Below are 17,976 nucleotides of genomic sequence, written 5' to 3'. Positions count from 1 at the left end.
TTATTGACCCGCAGAAGCAACCGAATGACCCTGCCCCAAGTCCTGTCTGTTACTGACATGACTTAAACATGTGTGCTTAGCACTGCCGGGGAGAACAGGAGGGCTGTGACAGCTTATCTATATTTAAAAACGGGACAGGCAGGAATCCAGAGAGAGGAGAGATATAGAAAGAGTGGGGTTACTAATGTGTGTGGATTGGCCAGGGTTTCCTCCTATGAGCCAAAGGTTTGGAGGCTGGGAGCCACGTACCTGTGGTTACCGGGCAGACTTCTGGTTGTAGCTTGGGTTTTGAGGAATATGACATGAATAATGTACCCTGCCTTACACAAAGGCATATACTTCCAAAATCACACTCACAGTCAGTGGTGTAAAGTACTTAAGTAAAAATACTTGAAAGTTCTACTTAAGTCGTTTTTTGGGGGGGTATCTGAACTCTATTTTTGACAACTTTTACTCCACTACATTCTATTTTACTCCACTACATTCTCCATCAATTTTTCCAGACATTCAAAAGCACTCGTTACATTTTGAATTCTTAGCAAGACTCCAATTCACACACTTATCAAGAGAACATCCCTGGTCATCCCTACAGCCTCTGTTCTGTCGGACTCACTATACACAAATGCTTTGTTTGTAAATTATGTCTGAGTGTTGGAGTGTGCTGCTGCCTATTCGTAAAAAAACAAGAAAATCGTGCCGAATGGTTTGCTTTTGTCACGGGTGTCATAGGGTAGACACCAAGACGCAGCGGGAAAATATATACTCATCTTTTTATTTGGTGAAGAAGGGAAACACATATAACGTATACAAAAACACAAACAAACTGGACAGTCTTGTCAGGCAAACAGCTAAACAAGAACAATCTCCCACAAAACTAACAGGTGAAAACAGGCGACCTAAGTATGACTCTCAATCAGCAACAACGATGTACAGCTGTTCCTGATTGAGAGTCACACCAGGCCAACACAGAAATACAACACTAGACCAGCCCCCTAGAAATACAATACAAGAACATACCCAACAACCCGGAACACATAAATCAAACACCCCATCTTACATAAATACATATCTAATAAACCCTGAACCACTTAAATCAAATACCCTTTCTACATAGATACACCACTAAACCCAGAAACACTTTACACAAAATAACCCTCTATATAAACACATAACCAAAAACATGTACAACAAATACCCTCTGCCACGTCCTGACCAAACTACAATAACAAATAGGCCCTTTACTGGTCAGGAAGTGACAGCTTTATATAAGGAACTTGAAATGATTTACACTTTTACTATTGATACTTAAGTATATTTTAGCAATTACATTTAGTTTTGTTACTTAAGTATATTTAAAACCAAATACTATTAGACTTTTTCTCAAGTAGTATTTTACTGGGTGACTTTCACTTTTACTTGAGTCATTTTCATTTAAGGTACCTTTTACTTTTACTCAAGTATGCCAATTGGGTACTTTTTCCACCACTGCTCACAGTCACGCACATGCACAAACACGCACACAAACACACTGGCCTTCAAGCCCTATTGCACAACCAATCTTTGGCCATAAAAATTGCCAGCACAACTTTCCTCCAGATTCTTTTCACTCTGAAGTAATACCTTATTGGAATTTCATATTCTGGGGAACTCTCTCTCTCTCCACCGGCTTTGCCTGAATATTGAAAGCCAAGCACTATGCTAGCTGTCATGCATATGAATAGCTCAAATGTTTCACAGTGCCGGCTACAAATCCTCATTGTTGCGGCGGAGATAGCGTAAGCTAAGTGTAACAAAGAAAAACTCCCCATCAACACCATTAGTGTCAATTCACCAGTAAACAAACTGCTCCCCCTCAGAACTCCAGCCGTGGCGTAGCCGTGTAGGGCTGCAGGGGTGCTGTGACACGCTGGGCTGGGTATAAATCTTTAATGCCCCTCTCATGACGCCGCAGGGTGGCAGGGCCGTTAACGTTACACAGAAGCAGCCTGCCAGTGCCACGGTCTGCGAATTCAATAACAAACTAATATCCGACCCTCCGTGCCGGCGAGGTTTCTTTCTCTCTGAACCCACTCCCACCAGTCTCCCGCCTCCATCCCACCTAGCCACGCCGGGATATTAAACAGGACTTATTCCCCCCCCCCTCCCACCGCACCGCCTCCTCAGTGAGCTTCACCATGGAAACCCATCTCTTCAGGGGCGAGGGCAGAGGAGCAGGAAGACACACTGTATGTGTGGTATTCCCCTGGACCATACCAGGGAGGCTGTCGACAGCCAGCCACAATCGGGAGGTAGCGCCGGGTTTAGCAAAAGGCCAGCCGAGCAGGGAGAATTCATGAATATGTATTCGAAGAGGCGAAGGACTGTAGGAGTAAACAACAGCGAAACAAGTTCAGAACAATGGAGGGAAACTTTACATCGCAGAGAGATGATTCCTCTGTAACTAGAAGGTACAGGGAGATGCATAGTTATTAGCATTGTTAATTCTGTTTTCAAAGAGAACCTAAAAGGGGTAACTGCCTACCGGTAACCAAATTTGCTTGGCTTGTTTTAGGGTTGTTACATATATAGGTTATTCCACTAGCGGTTACTTTGGTAGGCCTATGATGTCATGTAAAGTGGGAGAACATCGGAAAAGTAGCACTACCAAACAGTTCAGAGGAAGAGCTTAACAACAAGAACAACAAGGCCTGTTTCAAAAAACATCAAAAGGGGAATTGAAAAAAAAAACAAGGCACAAGAAGATCATGCAGAGTACTGGTACACAGTTGTATTTCACAGGGGACATTATGACAATCAGTGACACTTATTTTGCACTTCTGGTGCTCTGCTGCGACTGTCATTATAATCTCCAATCAAACTGAGTGTCATCGCCACTGACACGCTACATCTTTTATTGTGCCGCTTCACGTTCCAGAATGCCCTTGATGTTTATAGAGCTTAGATGGTCTCAAGCGTCAGGGAGAAGAGTTTCTTCTCATACTCTAATGTATTCAGAAATGGATCTCAAAGAGGTGCTAAATTTGGAGTTGTCTGCACGGCCATGGGTTCTCAGGCTTGTTAAAACCAGACGCTCCTCCATTTTGATGTAATTAGCAACAAACACATGATGTTGCCTTGGCTTTGATATCCTACCGTTCACAGTTCCCAAGAGGGTCACACGAACACAACGTTCATCTAGACAAACCTGTCTGTTTTGAAAAGGGTTTGGCAGGCATGCATTGACAGGCTGTTCCCAATACAGTGCACTTGACAAGCTATTTATGATAGAGAGCTGACATTTTCCAGATCAATACAGAACACGGACAAGCCAATATTTATTTTTTAGAATACACTCATTCTGTAATAAAAGATGCATATCTTAACCACACATAAAAATGGTAAATATATTACAATAACCTACTAGAATAAAGGAATTATAATAACGCGGTTCATTACCCCATTCTAAAGAGAGAAAATATGCAAGGAGGCACTCATTTGCCATCAGGTTAATTATCTGTGTTTCAGAGGCGCTAATGCGTTCACTTTAGAAGATGAATGAATTATGACTCTTATTTACTCAAGCTTAGGTTTTTCGTCACCATCAGAATTAAGTGGCATGCCCCAGGGTCTAGACACAGAGTGCAATGTGCAGTAGAGGAGTAGTACAGCACACTACCAGAACAGCAACAGCACAGACTGGACAATTTGAAAGGGGACAGGATATGGAGCCATTTTGGCAATAGCTAAGTCATCATTTCCTTTGTCTTATTATTATTAATTGTTTACATTATTTACTAACTTTGAACAAAATAAGAGGTTTGACAGACGGATGAAAAAATGACTGAGTACTTTCCATAACTAAACTCAGCAAAAAAAGAAAAGTCCTCTCACTGTCAACTGCGTTTATTTCCAGCAAACTTAACATGTGTAAATATTTGTATGAATATAAGATTCAACAACTGAACAACAACTGAACAAGTTCCACAGACATGTGACTAACAGAAATGGAATAATGTCTCCCTGAACAAAGGACTTCACCAGATTTGCCAGTTCTTGCTGTGAGATGTTACCCCACTCTTCCACCAAGGCACCTGCATTTCTTGGGAGAATGGCCCTAGCCCTCACCCTCCGAGCCAACAGGTCCCAGACGTGCTCAATGGGATTGAAATCCGGGCTCTTCGCTGGCCATGGCAGAACACTGACATTCCTGTCTTGCAGGAAATCACGCACAGAATGAGCAGTATGGCTGGTGGCATTGTCATGCTGGAGGGTCATGTCAGGATGAGCCTGCATGAAGGGTACCACATGAGGGAGGAGGATGTCTTCCCTGTAACGCACAGCGTTGAGATTGCCTGCAATGACAACAAGCTCAGTTCGATGATGCTGTGACACACCGCCCCAGACCATGACGGACCCTCCACCTCCAAATCGATCCCGCTCCAGAGTACAGGCCTCGATGTAATGCTCATTCCTTCGACGATAAACGCAAATCCGACCATCACCCCTGGTGAGACAAAACCACGACTCATCAGTGAAGAGCCCTTTTTGCCAGTCCTGTCTGGTCCAGCGACGGTGGGTTTGTGCCCGTAGGCGATGTTGTTGCTGATGATGTCTGGTGAGGACCTGCCTTACAACAAGCCTACAAGCCCTCAGTCCAGCCTCTCTCAGCCTATTGCGGACAGTCTGAGCACTGATGGAGGGATTGTGCGTTCCTGGTGTAACTCGGGCAGTTGTTGTTGCCATCCTGTACCTGTCCCGCAGGTGTGATGTTCGGATGTACCAATCCTGTGCAGGTGTTGTTACACGTGGTCTGCCACTGCGAGGACGATCAGCTGTCCGTCCTGTCTCCTTGTAGCGCTGTCTTAGGCGCCTCACAGTACGGACATTGCAATTTATTTCCCTGGCCACATCTGCAGTCCTCATGCCTCCTTGCAGCATGCCTAAGGCACATTCACGCAGATGAGCAGGGACCCTGGGCATCTTTCTTTTGGTGTTTTTCAGAGTCAGTAGAAAGGCCTCTTTAGTATCCTAAATCTTCATAACTGTGACCTTAATTGTCTACCGTCTGTAAGCTGTTAGTGTCTTAACGACCGTTCCACAGGTGCATGTTCATTAATTGTTTATGGTTCATTGAACAAGCATGGGAAACAGTGTTTAGACCCTTTACAATGAAGATCTGTGAAGTTATTTGGATTTTTACGAATTATCTTTGAAAGACATGGTCCTAAAAAAGGGACGTTTCTTTTTTTGCTGAGTTTACTTTACTAGAACGATACCATAGCAGAACAGATGTTACATTGAAATGTAATGTGTGTAAAAACACAAAGTGGACGTTGGATAGTTTGTTTACCGTTGTCGTTGCCCAGGTGGAAGTATCCATCAACGAGTGAGGCCCCGTTGTTGAAGTGCTGGGTCATGTGATCCAGCCAGTTGGCCTCCACCCCTTTGACCCCCTCGTCACGGAGTTGAACCCTCAGCGGTACCTTCACAGTGTAGTACTTCAGTTGGCCCTCACGGTCAGTTGGGTGGTGGAACAGGGCTAGCAGCTCCACCCCTGAGAACACAGAACACTCAATCTCAATCTCTTTAGATTGTGCTGACATGAAACATGTCATGCAACAGAGATTCATAACGTGACAGAGTTGATACTTTGTAACAGAGGTGATTTATAACACTTAACAGAGTTGACTCATACCCCATAACAGAGGTGATTTATGACACATAACAGAGTTGACTCATACCCCCATAACAGAGGTGATTAATAACACATAACAGAGTTGACTCATCATCATTTTTCCACAATCCCCTCCCAAAGGCTTGTGCCTCAATTGAAATGGTCCATTAATATGGACCAATGCATACAAATTTGGATGGACTGTTGTTTTGGCAGCAGCCATTTAAATCAATTGCGGCATAATCTTCTCTTTTTAATGCTAATATCTGCCATTCCCATGTGAACCAGACGGAGGGCCAGAATGTGTTAGACTCCCACACACGAAGACTCACAAAACATGCACGCACGCACGCCTCACACACACAGAGTGCATCAGAGGGGACCATGGTTCAGTTGCTCTGGTTTTCTGTCAGTCATTCAGTCAGACACCCAGGAAGATTGAATCATTTATATCCATTTCCTTTCTGCCACGTCTGACTGATGTGACAGCTGGCCACCAAATTCCCAAAATCCTGTCGTTTTCCACTCTTCAAAGCTCCAGAATGACAACTGAATGACAGTAATGCATCACAACTGTCCCTGCATACGTTAGAGAAACTACAAACTTATTGAAAACCAAGCCAAGTCAATACAACAAAGTCACTCTACTAATCTTCATTTTTCTGTTTTTTTTCCTCCCAAAAGAGTGAATTTAAATGAGGCTTTCACATGATATTAAAGTTGATGTTTACTCGTTCAAGGCCAGCGGTTTTGAGGAACTGCTGGCTTCACCATTCCACTAAATGCTCTGTGTCTGCAATGTGTCACAGACCGTTTATAATTTATGCATAGCTGACAGACCTTGCACTAATGCATCCGACTAAACCAGACAGCTCAATGGTAACGCATTTAAAGATGAGATAATTGTGGTAAAATGTGCAACATACATTTTATAACAACACTTATAACAATTTGCGGCATAGGTTATTTCCATTTGACAGCTAGCTTTGTATGCTAGGTTAAGTCTGAGTTACGGTAGAGGTATGACCTGGAGATAAAGATAATCCAGGGTCCATACCTATCAGATCATTCCCACATGATGACCACTTCACAACGCAACTGTCTCGACAATTTCAGCATCAGGGGCATCAAAGTTAAACAAATATTTGAGGATCGTCCTTGACTTGCCCTGAGATTTGGATGGCGATAACACAAACAGTAGGGTGTATTGGCTATTGAGACCTGCCAGGTCACAGTCACATGGAAAATGGCAGACCTGCTATGAGACGATACCTTGTGTGGTCCAATCATTTGAGAAAATCGACAACTAACGAGTAAACGAGCGCATGAACGCAATTACAACATTCCAAATGGGTCTCCTTTTAAAGTCTGGTCTGATGGATGCCTGTCCAAGTCACAAGGTCAGGCCCCATAATCCTTACTGGTAATGTGTACTGTACAGAACCACTGTTGAACATGACAGCATCTGTTCTGCTAATCCACCCTTCTCAACACTGATCTAATCAGGACTAACATTTCATAATAAATACATGCTCAAATCAACATGTAGGCCAGCTTTCTCTGCAACGTGATTTTTAGTTGGAGAGTGGTTAGCTTTATACTGCTTCATTTCTAAGAGGTAACGGCAATAATGTGAGTGACCATTGTGATGTTTGTCCAATCTCTGTCTTTTTTTATACCATCACTTCCTCCTCTCACACCTGTGATCCCACAGGAATGTTCTCAGCACTAGTTTCAATAACCTCAACGGTCTTTGATGCTATTTTATAGCACGTCGGTTTCAAGTCCCAGTTTCACTTCTGACTGTTGGCTTGTGACCCTGTTCCCTGTTCCACATTCTGCTGTTCAGGAGGATTATGGGGGCAAAGCCACCCAGAACTGAGACTTTGAGTCAATTTCAGCAGAGAGCATTAGCGAAGAGGACAAGGGCACTTGGCACATGGTCACACACCATGCTGGCTATGCTGTGGTGGTGGTGGTGGTGTGAACTGTGGAGGTTTGGGGAGGAGGGAGGAGGCTGAGTGAGGTAGGGGGGGGGATTATCTCACTGCAGTACACACTTGAGGGACGTCCAGATGGACCAGGGTGCTGCGTCTACAGGGAGCCAAGTATGTATGGGCACACACGCACAGAGGGGAGCAATCAACACACATGCACATTTTATGAGCACGATTTCCAACTGGGGTTGAAAGAGAATGTGTGTGAGAGAGAGAGAAGAGCTGTCCATCTGGTATTCTAAGATGCTGAAATATGCTAATTTAATCCAACTTTATGCTGCACCACAGTCTGAGGAAATTGAAGAACCATTTATGCGGTTTCAAGTTGAATCTTGCCTGGCATACTGTATACAAATCCAATTACATAGTAACAAATGGAAATCTGACAATACTCACCATTGGGTCTCTGAGTGTGACGGCTTGGTTTCTCCTTCAGTTCTATGACGTTTGTCTTGTTATTGTTGTGTGTCAGTGTGTCTTCCACTATAACATCCTGATCATCATCTTGCTTTCTCTCTGTGGATGGTGTTATGGGAAGAGAGGACCTCCCATCATGGTTGCTTTCCCCGACAGTGGTCTCACTCCCCCCAGTGTCCCTAGTCTGGTCCTCCCCCTCCCCACCCTTACATGAGGAGCCTTGGCCCTCATCATCCCCAGTGTCCATCGCCTGCTCCTGGGCTCCTGGTTCTCCATTGTTCCGAGGGCTAGTGGGGCTTCGGCTGCTCAGGGAGCCTAGCATGGAGCTGGGGCTGGAGTGGAGGGAGAGGGAGGGCGTCTCTGGTTCTCTGGTCTGGGTACCTCGTACCCCACACGGCTCCTGGATGAAGCCCACAAACATGACCCCCTGGTCTGCAGCATCCTGGATCTGCTGGAGAGACAGACAGCAAACAACCGCCTTAGAGAGATCCTTGGACGACCTGACTTTTACAAATACAACTTAATAATACCAACCTTTCGTACTGTATGCTCTGTTATGATGGACTGTTATTTAAGATCATGTTGGCTAATCATGAGTCGATCAATGTTGTAGCTTGTCTTCAATGGACTTTCTAAAAAATGTGTGATAATCTTGAAACACAATCTAGAACATAAGCACACATTGCTAAGTCATACCATTATAGATCCATAGCTATTTTTTCACCCTGAATTTCCCCCATTTCCTCCCTATTTTATCAACCAAATGGATTCCAGGGGAACTGTTTACATACCTGGTATTATCATAGAACTATAGAGGCACTCCCCCTCCCTCCACCCCTCTTCCCAGCATCAGCCATTCAAATTGAACTAGAGCTGATTGGATTGCAATGGCTCCAGCCCTGGCAGGACTGCATCCCAAATCAAGCATTGCTTTTCCCATTTCATTGTCATCTGGCATTTTATGTCAATATTGGGATTTTCCATCAAAATGAAATTGAAATGTTAACTGTCAAGCAGTGTTAATGATGCCATTCTCCACTCACATTCTGTCACAAGATCCAGCCAGAGGCAGTACATTCTGCTATCTGCAGCCGGGGACCAGGAGAATCCAAATCAAATCAGCACGGGTGCCATATCACAGGTTATCCTCTATGAAATGAAACTGTAAAACAGTCACATCGTTTCCTAGCTCCATTGCTTAATATCTATTGAACGTTCACTCAGCACTTGCACATTTTTATTCCCAGACAAATTGCAAAATGGAATTGCCAAGACGAAAATAAAAATATTGTATCTCATTTGAGGGTAACGTTGCCAGTCAATGAGGGAGAGGGATCATTTCTACTGTGTGTGTGTGTGTGTGTGTGTGTGTGTGTGTGTGTGTGTGTGTGTGTGTGTGTGTGTGTGTGTGTGTGTGTGTGTGTGTGTGTGTGTGTGTGTGTGTGTTATCGTGGGTCGACTCAGGTGTGAAGGTAATGGATAGCCTTTGAAATGGTCCGCATTGAATGGAAAATCACACTGCTGTGTATTGCACATGCTCAGGTCAGAGAAACAGGTAAACGTCATATGTTTCTGTTACATTGCCATTTATAATGACAAGTCTCTTTGCTTTTAATAGACGTCTGTGATATCTCCTAATATAATGTGGTTATGGCCATCAGCTTGCTTGAGAGTGGTTAGTGCTAACATGTCTTCACTGCAGAATAAGAGCAGCCCTCTGTTAAGACTTTCATTTTCCAGTTCTACATAGGCTACATATTTCCTATTTTCCAGATATTAGAGAGAGTGCTCCAGGAGAGGAGAGTTTGAAGGTCAGAATGAAACTCTGGTCCTCAGGCGACTGGCCGGCTGAATTGATACTCCCCAATGTTTTATTAAAACTAAGGACCGTCTCGTCTACTGGCTGTGGAAAGCGAGTCGAGATAAAGAAGAAACCCAACAGATAAGTTTTTGCCCACAGCGCCTTTACGACTTATAGGCTGGTCAGTTGTGTCTGTGATCTGAGTCCACTATACCCTTTTCACACTATCATGCCACCTGAACAAAACTGTGCAGCCTTAATATTTTCGTTCACATCGATGTCCTTTTCAGCACAGTTGTGGATGCCTAACCACTAACCAGGCCAAGCTCAGTACGGCTTGGCTTGGCTCAGCTCGTCTCAGTAGTGTGACAGGGCCTTATCTGAGGCTCACCTTCTTGACATAGCCCTGGATGAGCTCAGGGGTGGGCACCTGGTCGGTAGACAGACACTGCTCCAGCTGCAGATGGTAGGGAGCACAGCTTGACTGGCTCTTCTCCAACCTGCGGTAGCAGCCCACACAGCGGGAGAGAGAGGAACAACACATTTCAGCCACAGTCACTTCAGTCATGCACGATACAGACATACACCACATTCTGTAATACATATCTGAAATGGTTGCACAGAGAAATCCTTGGAAATTAAGTATTTATGGATTTATGAAAATCATTTATTAATAAATCGCATATGAGCCGTGTTAATGTAATTGTTGGCCTGTATGACAAAAAAAAAGAAGAAGCACTTAACATAGACACAAATCAGGATTGAAAGGGGCACATTAGGGTGGGATAGGAAACTCAATGCAATACAATTCTTGTCTTGTTTTTCCACTTATCAGTATTGTGGGTGGATGGAATCTATTTATATGGGTCTGGATTTTTCTATTTTCTCTGGAGGAAATCCCACAGCTAGCCCTGGAGGAGGCCAATGCCCCAGCTTCCATCGCTCTGCTTCACCTCTCATCCTGTTGACAACACGGATAAGACCCTTCCACCCTCGCCACAGCATGTGTGTGTATGTACAGTACCTACCTGTGCGTGTGTGTGTGCGTGCGTGTGTGTGTGTGCGCGTGTGTGTGCGCGTGTGTGTGTGCGTGTGTGTGTGCGTGTGTGTGTGTGTGTGTGTGTGTGTGTGTGTGTGTGTGTGTGTGTAAGGAGAGTTTAAACATTATCACATGCAGCCCAGGCCTAGCTCTCTCTCTGTCACACGGACTTCACAACACAGCGGGAACCTGAGTCATCACTCACAGTCAACAACACCCCACAGAAGTCAGACATCAATGTCACGCAAGTCCCCCATCATTATGCAACTTATCCCAGATCAAATGTCAGTAGCAAACTGTGTCAAGGAAAATCTGCGCATTGGATGCTCTGAATCAGGTAGAGGTTTTTGCAAACTTACTGTGCAATTCACAGCACCGTGAAGCGCCAATGTAAAGGAAAACCTTTGAATTCTTGCTATTTGATTTCCACGTTCTGTTATTGGAAATCATGAAAAGCAGATTGGATCTGTAAACTTGAGGAGGGCTCAAATCCATAATGGACAAAGTGGGAGAAAATAACTAGTCTCCCATCGCCTCTCTTGAGGTAAGGACTTCTTAAAAAAATAGCCCCATCACCTGCAGTCCATTTTGTCAGTGTGAAACAGGTTACTTGCATTCAACCCCATAGATCTGCTGTCTACCGCCAGGCCGCTAGAGTAAGTGTCAAACGCATGCCTGGCTCCAGCCTGCAGCTGGCCTGACTGCAGCCTCCTCCTGGGTGTACGTCTGCCGGACTTCCCACTCCTTATGCAGACTGCTGCTGCTATCTATTCAGCTGCACTGTCAGTCAGGTTCAACCGTTCAAGGTTCTGTATCCCGGACCACAGGGAGTATTAATGGCACAGTCTGGGATTTGGAATCTGGGGATGGTTATTTTAATTCTTGATATGGTGGGCCGTGATGAAGTTTTTTTGAAACCCAGAATGTAGCTTTAAACCCAGAAGCCCTCACATCGGGCGCCAAAATCGCAATTCCAAAAATCACAATCTCCATGACAACGGCTCGGACAGGATCCACCATCGAACCTGTGTTTAGCAATCTTTCATCCCTGGCCTTTAATAATATAGCACATCTTTTTCTAATGTCAGCTTTTCACAGAGTCATGAATAATTTCTTTGGACGAATCCCCTCTAATGGTTTCTGGTCCATACAGCTCTCTCCCCGAGCACATGTGAATTCTACAATTATCCAATAGATGATGAATATATCCCATCAGACACTGCCTGCTGAACTGTAACCCCGCTACGCCGCAACCAAATTGAACATTGGGAAATTTGACAGTTGACATTTGAAAATTAAAATGGTCCTATCCATTCTCTCTGATCCGCAGATTTGAGCAGGTTACCACGGTCACCAGCGACAAATCACAGTCAAAGAGACAACAGGCTTTTAAAGTTATGGCCTACTTAAAGATGCACTCCAGGATCTTAAGCACAACAAATTCGGAGCGTATAGTACAAATTGGATTGAAAACATATCATTGCAAAAAAAAATCGACAACATTTGCAGGACATAACATATCATACAAAATGAATGACGTACTGTAGTACCCAATTTGATGACATAGTACACAAAAAAAAGGGACCATTTTTGGCTCGTGAGCGCCACTTTCAAAACTACTGGCTGAAATTATACAAGTTTGAGAGTTTATCTTGAACTAAATAGTTGTTCCAGGTGACAGCGTTTAACATGAGCAATACTGGCTCCCAGCTCTATATAAGCTACCTGCCCCTGTGTAATTCCTGGCTCTAGAAGCTTTTGCAATGTCACACTACTGTGCAGCTATACCCTTGTTCACTGAGGCTTTACAATTGAGGCTAATACTGTAGAAAATTGGCTGGGATTGTATCCAAAGAGACATTGTGTGCATACTAAACACAGCACATCCAGCTGCTGCTAAGCATAGCCTAGCTGCTGTTCTTGTTCTGGTTCTCACACACACACACTATCTCTCCCCCTCTGTCTGTCTCTCCTTCTGTCTGTCTCCAGCTGACGCATAGCGCACTGCAGAGCGAAGAAGACACTTTTGGGTCTGTTTGCTTTGGGAGAGTGATGAATGGTTGCGCTGTCATCTGCAGTTTTCGCTCCCTGATTCAAGGGACTGACAAGGGAATAGGAGAGGAAGATGCTACCTGGTTGATTTTTTTGGTTCTTTCTCTTTTATCCCCCCCCTCCCCCCTGGGGCTGGTGCTGATGTGAGCAGCCGTCTCCACGGTGACAGACGCTGAGATAAAGCAGGACGGTTTGGCCGGAGCCATCAAAGGATGGCAGCCCTTTCCCCTTTCTCTCTTTCTAACTCCCGCTCGTTCACACTCCAGCTGTGATCGTGTTTTCTCTCTCTACCGCTTTCTATTCCTCTCCTCATATTCTTTTTTTTTCCTTCAGAGGAAGGCAACCATGTCAGTGTGTAAAAACCATGCTGCTGCCCATTCATCCATCCCTTTTCATACAAAATCAATATTTATGTGCTCCCAGCATAGGATTAGTGTCTGGAACTTGTTTGTGAGTGGGTTTTGTGTAGAGACAGTGGGAGAGGGGTGAGATGTATTTCCCTAGACCTTAGGAGCTCATTAATGGGCACAGGCTGTCTTTAGAAAGAAGGCAAGAGCCACCTGATTGGATGGATTGTTGTGCTTTACAACTAACTAAATCCTTCACCTGTACCAGCCAAATGGTTTGATCCTTTCAAGACAACACTAGGCAACCAGGAAGCACAAAACAAGAACAACAGGGCAAGGAGCCTAAACCCCAATATACTGAGGAATGTACAGGAATTATTTGTCCATGTTTGGAATTATTTATTTTAGGAATCTTGAGATGAATTCCTGGATCATAATTCAACGAGAGGAGAGTCCAGAGATTTATGGAGTGTGGCGTCACTGTCCGACCCCAGGGCTCTGGATCCACGAGAGAGAACAGACCAGGCCATAAAACACTGTTAAGAGGGGAGGGTGAGAGGTTCAACTGCTGCTCTAACCTCTCTGTGGGGAAAGTGACTAGTGAGTGTCTGGTTCTACTTCACACAGGCAGTCATTCCCAGAGACAGACCTGCATGTGTCCTAACACTCCCCCGAAAAAAACGCATGAAACCGCTGTCCTTCATAACAGCCAGCTGGTAGAACACGGGGCATACGAGGCAAGCCAGACAGGGCTTCAGCCGGAAACCACCACTACCAGCACCACCCCGCCATGCCCTTCACATACACTTGGAGTAAAACCATGCCCTGATCCAAGCTGACTCTCACCCAGGGCTCGCGACACTGACAGGTGCCCGGGTGGAGGGCAGACAGGGGGGGGGGGGGGGGGGCAGCTGTGACTTTGGCCCATTCCACATGTTGTCCGGAGCATCGAAAGCTTGGAAAGAGATTATTTGCTTGCTAATGACCAAAACAACAGCCCTGTGACAGCTAGCCCAAAACAACCTCTGTAATACCACTGTCTACATCCATGTAGTAATATACATTTTGATTTGCTGTACATATTACGTAATGACAAAGCTTACACAAACACAAATGTATTGACCCTGGATAAGGCTTATGCTAATTGTGTCAATGTAGGTGCTCTGAATAAGTGCAATGTGTATGTACTCGTACCCATCATCGAGTCGGATCAGCACGGCCCTGTAGAGCTGGTGCTGGGGGCTGACTGCGTCGGAACCACAGGGATGAATGAAGGGGTGAACGGCAACTAGGGAGAAGCCCTGCTGGTACAGGTCCTGGAGCTGGGCTGGGAGCTCCCGCACAGACGAAAGACACAGTGTAGATGAGCCATCTGAAAGACAGGGAACGAGAAAAGGTACAGATTCAGAAGAACGTGTGTGGTTGCTTCAGGTGTTTTGTCATGGTAGTGGAAGTTATAGTGATAGTACTGACTATAGTAGTAGTAGTAGTAGTAGTAGTAGTAGTCCAGTGAATGATACTCAAATTCAGGTAAACGTGATAAACAGAGAGGAGATTCAGCAACTTTTGGAGGACAATGGAATTCAATAAATAAAAGCTTCTTTATTGTTAAAAGTAGAACCGAAGCGTTTCGGCTTTTGGACTTCCTTAGGACTTTTAAACATGCACAGGGAACGATCATGGACAACTAAGAAAAGTCTCACAAAAAGGTTACATTCAAATGGAATCTAGTTGAACTCATCCATGACCATGTCAAATAGAGATACGGAGGGAGGTCAACTAAATTGCCTAACAGAAAACATCCCTATCAAATGTCATAATACTTTACTGCAGTACAACAACCCAAACGTAAGCAGGACCGGATGTCAGTGTTGATCCACGGAGCATTTTCAGTTTGTTTTGGCAATTAGCATCATGCCTTTGGCTTTGGCTCCCTGGTCTGAGAGTTAATAAGACAGGATGAAAATCCAATCAAAGCTGACTGTTTAGCTCTATGATACGAGCCGCTTTCCGAGGAGAGCTTTGATGCCTTCTCGACAGGGCTTAACCTCCCAATAGCAATAGCAGTGGTGAAGACAGACGCTTGGAATTAACAAGATAGTAGACTCGCTGAGTGACCAGATATTTTGACGTGGGGGGAGAAGGAAGGGGGGTTGGGGGTGTATTTTAAGCCTAGTCGTCTCCAGTCATCTCAGCACAATCCAAGCAGCTCGGCCAAGCCATCCACAGCTCCCAAAACACGCTGTGAGGCGACATTTAAACAGGTCCAAACAGTTGGCCCGCTTGGGAGACAGTCAAGACAAAGAGCAGGATGGAGGGAAGGAGGAGGAGAGGAGGGGTGCAGAGTCTGGTGTAATCTGTCACCTGAAACAAGTTGTGGGAATGTCACTGCTGGTAATTGGAATCAATGCGGCATAAAGTGGGAAGAAAAAGGCAAAGTCCATGGGAACGTCAGAACGGAAAGAATATGAGAGGTCACGGTCAGGGAAGGATCATTTGGTCATAGAGAAATACTCACAACTTCATATCAATAACAAGAAAATGCTTAGGACAAAATTAGCGTAACTCACACATTAGCATTTGTGGTTGAATAGATCCAACAGAGTGATGGTGCTATAGACATGGGTTCACTCAAGCGAAATGATGAAGTTAGTGTTTTCCCAGTCAAACTACAAATCAAAAAGACATACTGTGCATGTTTCTATTTGCCAATTACTTTGGTTGATACATTTCACTGTGTTAACTGAGTGTCTGTGAATTAATATAACAACTCAATTGTTCTACCAGTCTATAGTACACTACTGTAACACAATAGTGTGTCTTTCAATACAGTGTATCGGGTTTCCCAAACTCTGTCCTGGGCCGAATAACCAAGTCATCATCAAGCTTTGATTATTTGAATCTGCTCTGTAGTGCTAGGGAAAACAATAAAACGTGCACCCGGGGGGCCCCAGGACCGAGTTTGGGAAACCCTGCAGTATATCACCAGTACAACAATAGAGGAAAGGGGAGCAGTGGTGCACGCCTTGTATTGCCAACCAGGAAACAGCAGCATTGTGGAGGAGATGAAAGCTAATTCAGTGAGGATCTGAAGTCTCTCCTGGGCTTGGAACCAGAGGTTCATTGTGAAACAGCTACAAAAAATCCTCTGTCCCCTCAGGCCAGTAACTGGTTGGCTAAAAATATCCCCACATTTTCTCAATCACACTCTGTCCTACTCCGACACAATACAGGAGCTCCCAGAGCTAAAAGGCATGACAGAGAAAAGAAATAGGCCACCCTCTCAAAATGTGTGGAACATTTTTTTTCTGCCCTACTGCCGTTGGAAATGTAATTAATCCTTCTGTGATCTGTGATTTTATTTTCCTGTTTTGGTGATCCACAAACTCTTTGCCCTTTCCCTTGAGGCTTGGTTCTATGCTGTGTATGTATGCTGGGTCTGTGAGATGGTGGATATATAATAAAGTGACTAGAATTCTCTCTGCTTACTTTTTGAACACTCCATTGAGATGAGTAAATATAGAATGTTTTTCATTAAGAGCCAATGGAAACACACCCATAGGGGACTTCTTAAGTTGCCTCTAATGGCTATGAGAGCTGATCCTGAAATCGAATCCAAAAGCCTTCATACGGTGACCAACCGATATGTATATTTAACATTCACACGTCTCTTTTGAAGCCTAATGCAGGGTAATGCGAGGTCTCACAAAAATGTGTGATGCGGTGAGAGCGTTTATTTGGCGATAAGACCCTGTTATCCATACAGAAACCCATTTTTTTAAGTAGATAAATTCAGATTTGATTTTGTGCAGTTTATGTATATCTCAAGTCAATGTTTGCGTTTAATATCGTAAACGTGAGGGCCCTTGTTTGAAAAGCCCATATTCAGACTGAGGCAGTCTGGTTAATGTTATCAACAAATAGGAAGCCAATTTCTTTTCCCTTTTTTGTTTACCCAGAAAATAAATTAACTTACATAAACAGAAGGAAAAAAATGAATCGTACCTTGACAAATAATGAAAGAAAAGGCTCCTGGCTGACAGCCAATAAATTGGTTTTCTGTCAAATTCTGTTAGCACGGAGTCATCAAACAAAATACACCCATTTAAGAATGAAGAGAAAACAAAATGTGGGATTTTTTTTTAAATGATCTTCTTTTCCAGGGTATGTCCACACACAGCCATATTAGATGAAAATAAGTTTAACTGTTGGATCCTATTTTTGTAGAAATAAAAAGTTATTAGTTTAGTTGATCTTCTTTACATGGCAACTGCCTGGCATTGATCACATGTGCACATTAATACATTTTCTTGTGTGTGAGTCATCCTCAAGAACATGATGATCCAAACAAGTTTCAAATACTTTTCAATCATCTTGGTCCTACTACACAATACATTATAGTGATATACAGAGCTTTCGGAAAGGATTCAGACCCCTTGACTTATTCTACAATGTATTAAATTAAAACAATTCCTCAGCAATCTACACAAAATACCCCATAATGACAAAGTGAAAAAAAGAACAAAAAAACCTTATTTACATAATTATTCAGACCCTTTGCTATGAGACTCGAAATTGAGCTCAGGTGCATCCTGTTTCCATTGATCATCCATGAGATGTTTATACAACTTGATTGGAGTTCACCTGTGGTAAATTAAATTGATTGGATA

The 17,976-nt window shown here is 44.0% G+C and overlaps 1 protein-coding gene across 2 annotated transcripts in view; it reads right to left on the bottom strand.

Annotated features, from left to right (window-relative positions):
• LOC106605274 (raftlin) overlaps positions 1-17,976 on the bottom strand; it is a 67,119-nt gene that overhangs the window by 21,522 nt on the left and 27,621 nt on the right. Inside the window, exons 3-6 of one of the 2 annotated variants that reach the window (XM_014200731.3) lie at positions 14,501-14,678; positions 10,260-10,368; positions 8,047-8,518; positions 5,330-5,533 (exon numbers count right to left, since the gene is read on the bottom strand). In XM_014200731.3, coding sequence (XP_014056206.3) covers positions 5,330-5,533; positions 8,047-8,518; positions 10,260-10,368; positions 14,501-14,678 — 963 coding nt within the window. The remainder of the gene's footprint in view (positions 1-5,329; positions 5,534-8,046; positions 8,519-10,259; positions 10,369-14,500; positions 14,679-17,976) is intronic. The other variant, XM_014200732.3, reaches the window with a different exon arrangement.

This window comes from Salmo salar, chromosome 05, assembly GCF_965601325.2.
Source record: "Salmo salar chromosome 05, fSalSal1, whole genome shotgun sequence".
In the NCBI taxonomy this organism is placed as follows: Eukaryota; Metazoa; Chordata; class Actinopteri; order Salmoniformes; family Salmonidae; genus Salmo; species Salmo salar.
This window is presented reverse-complemented; position numbering and strand designations above follow the sequence as displayed.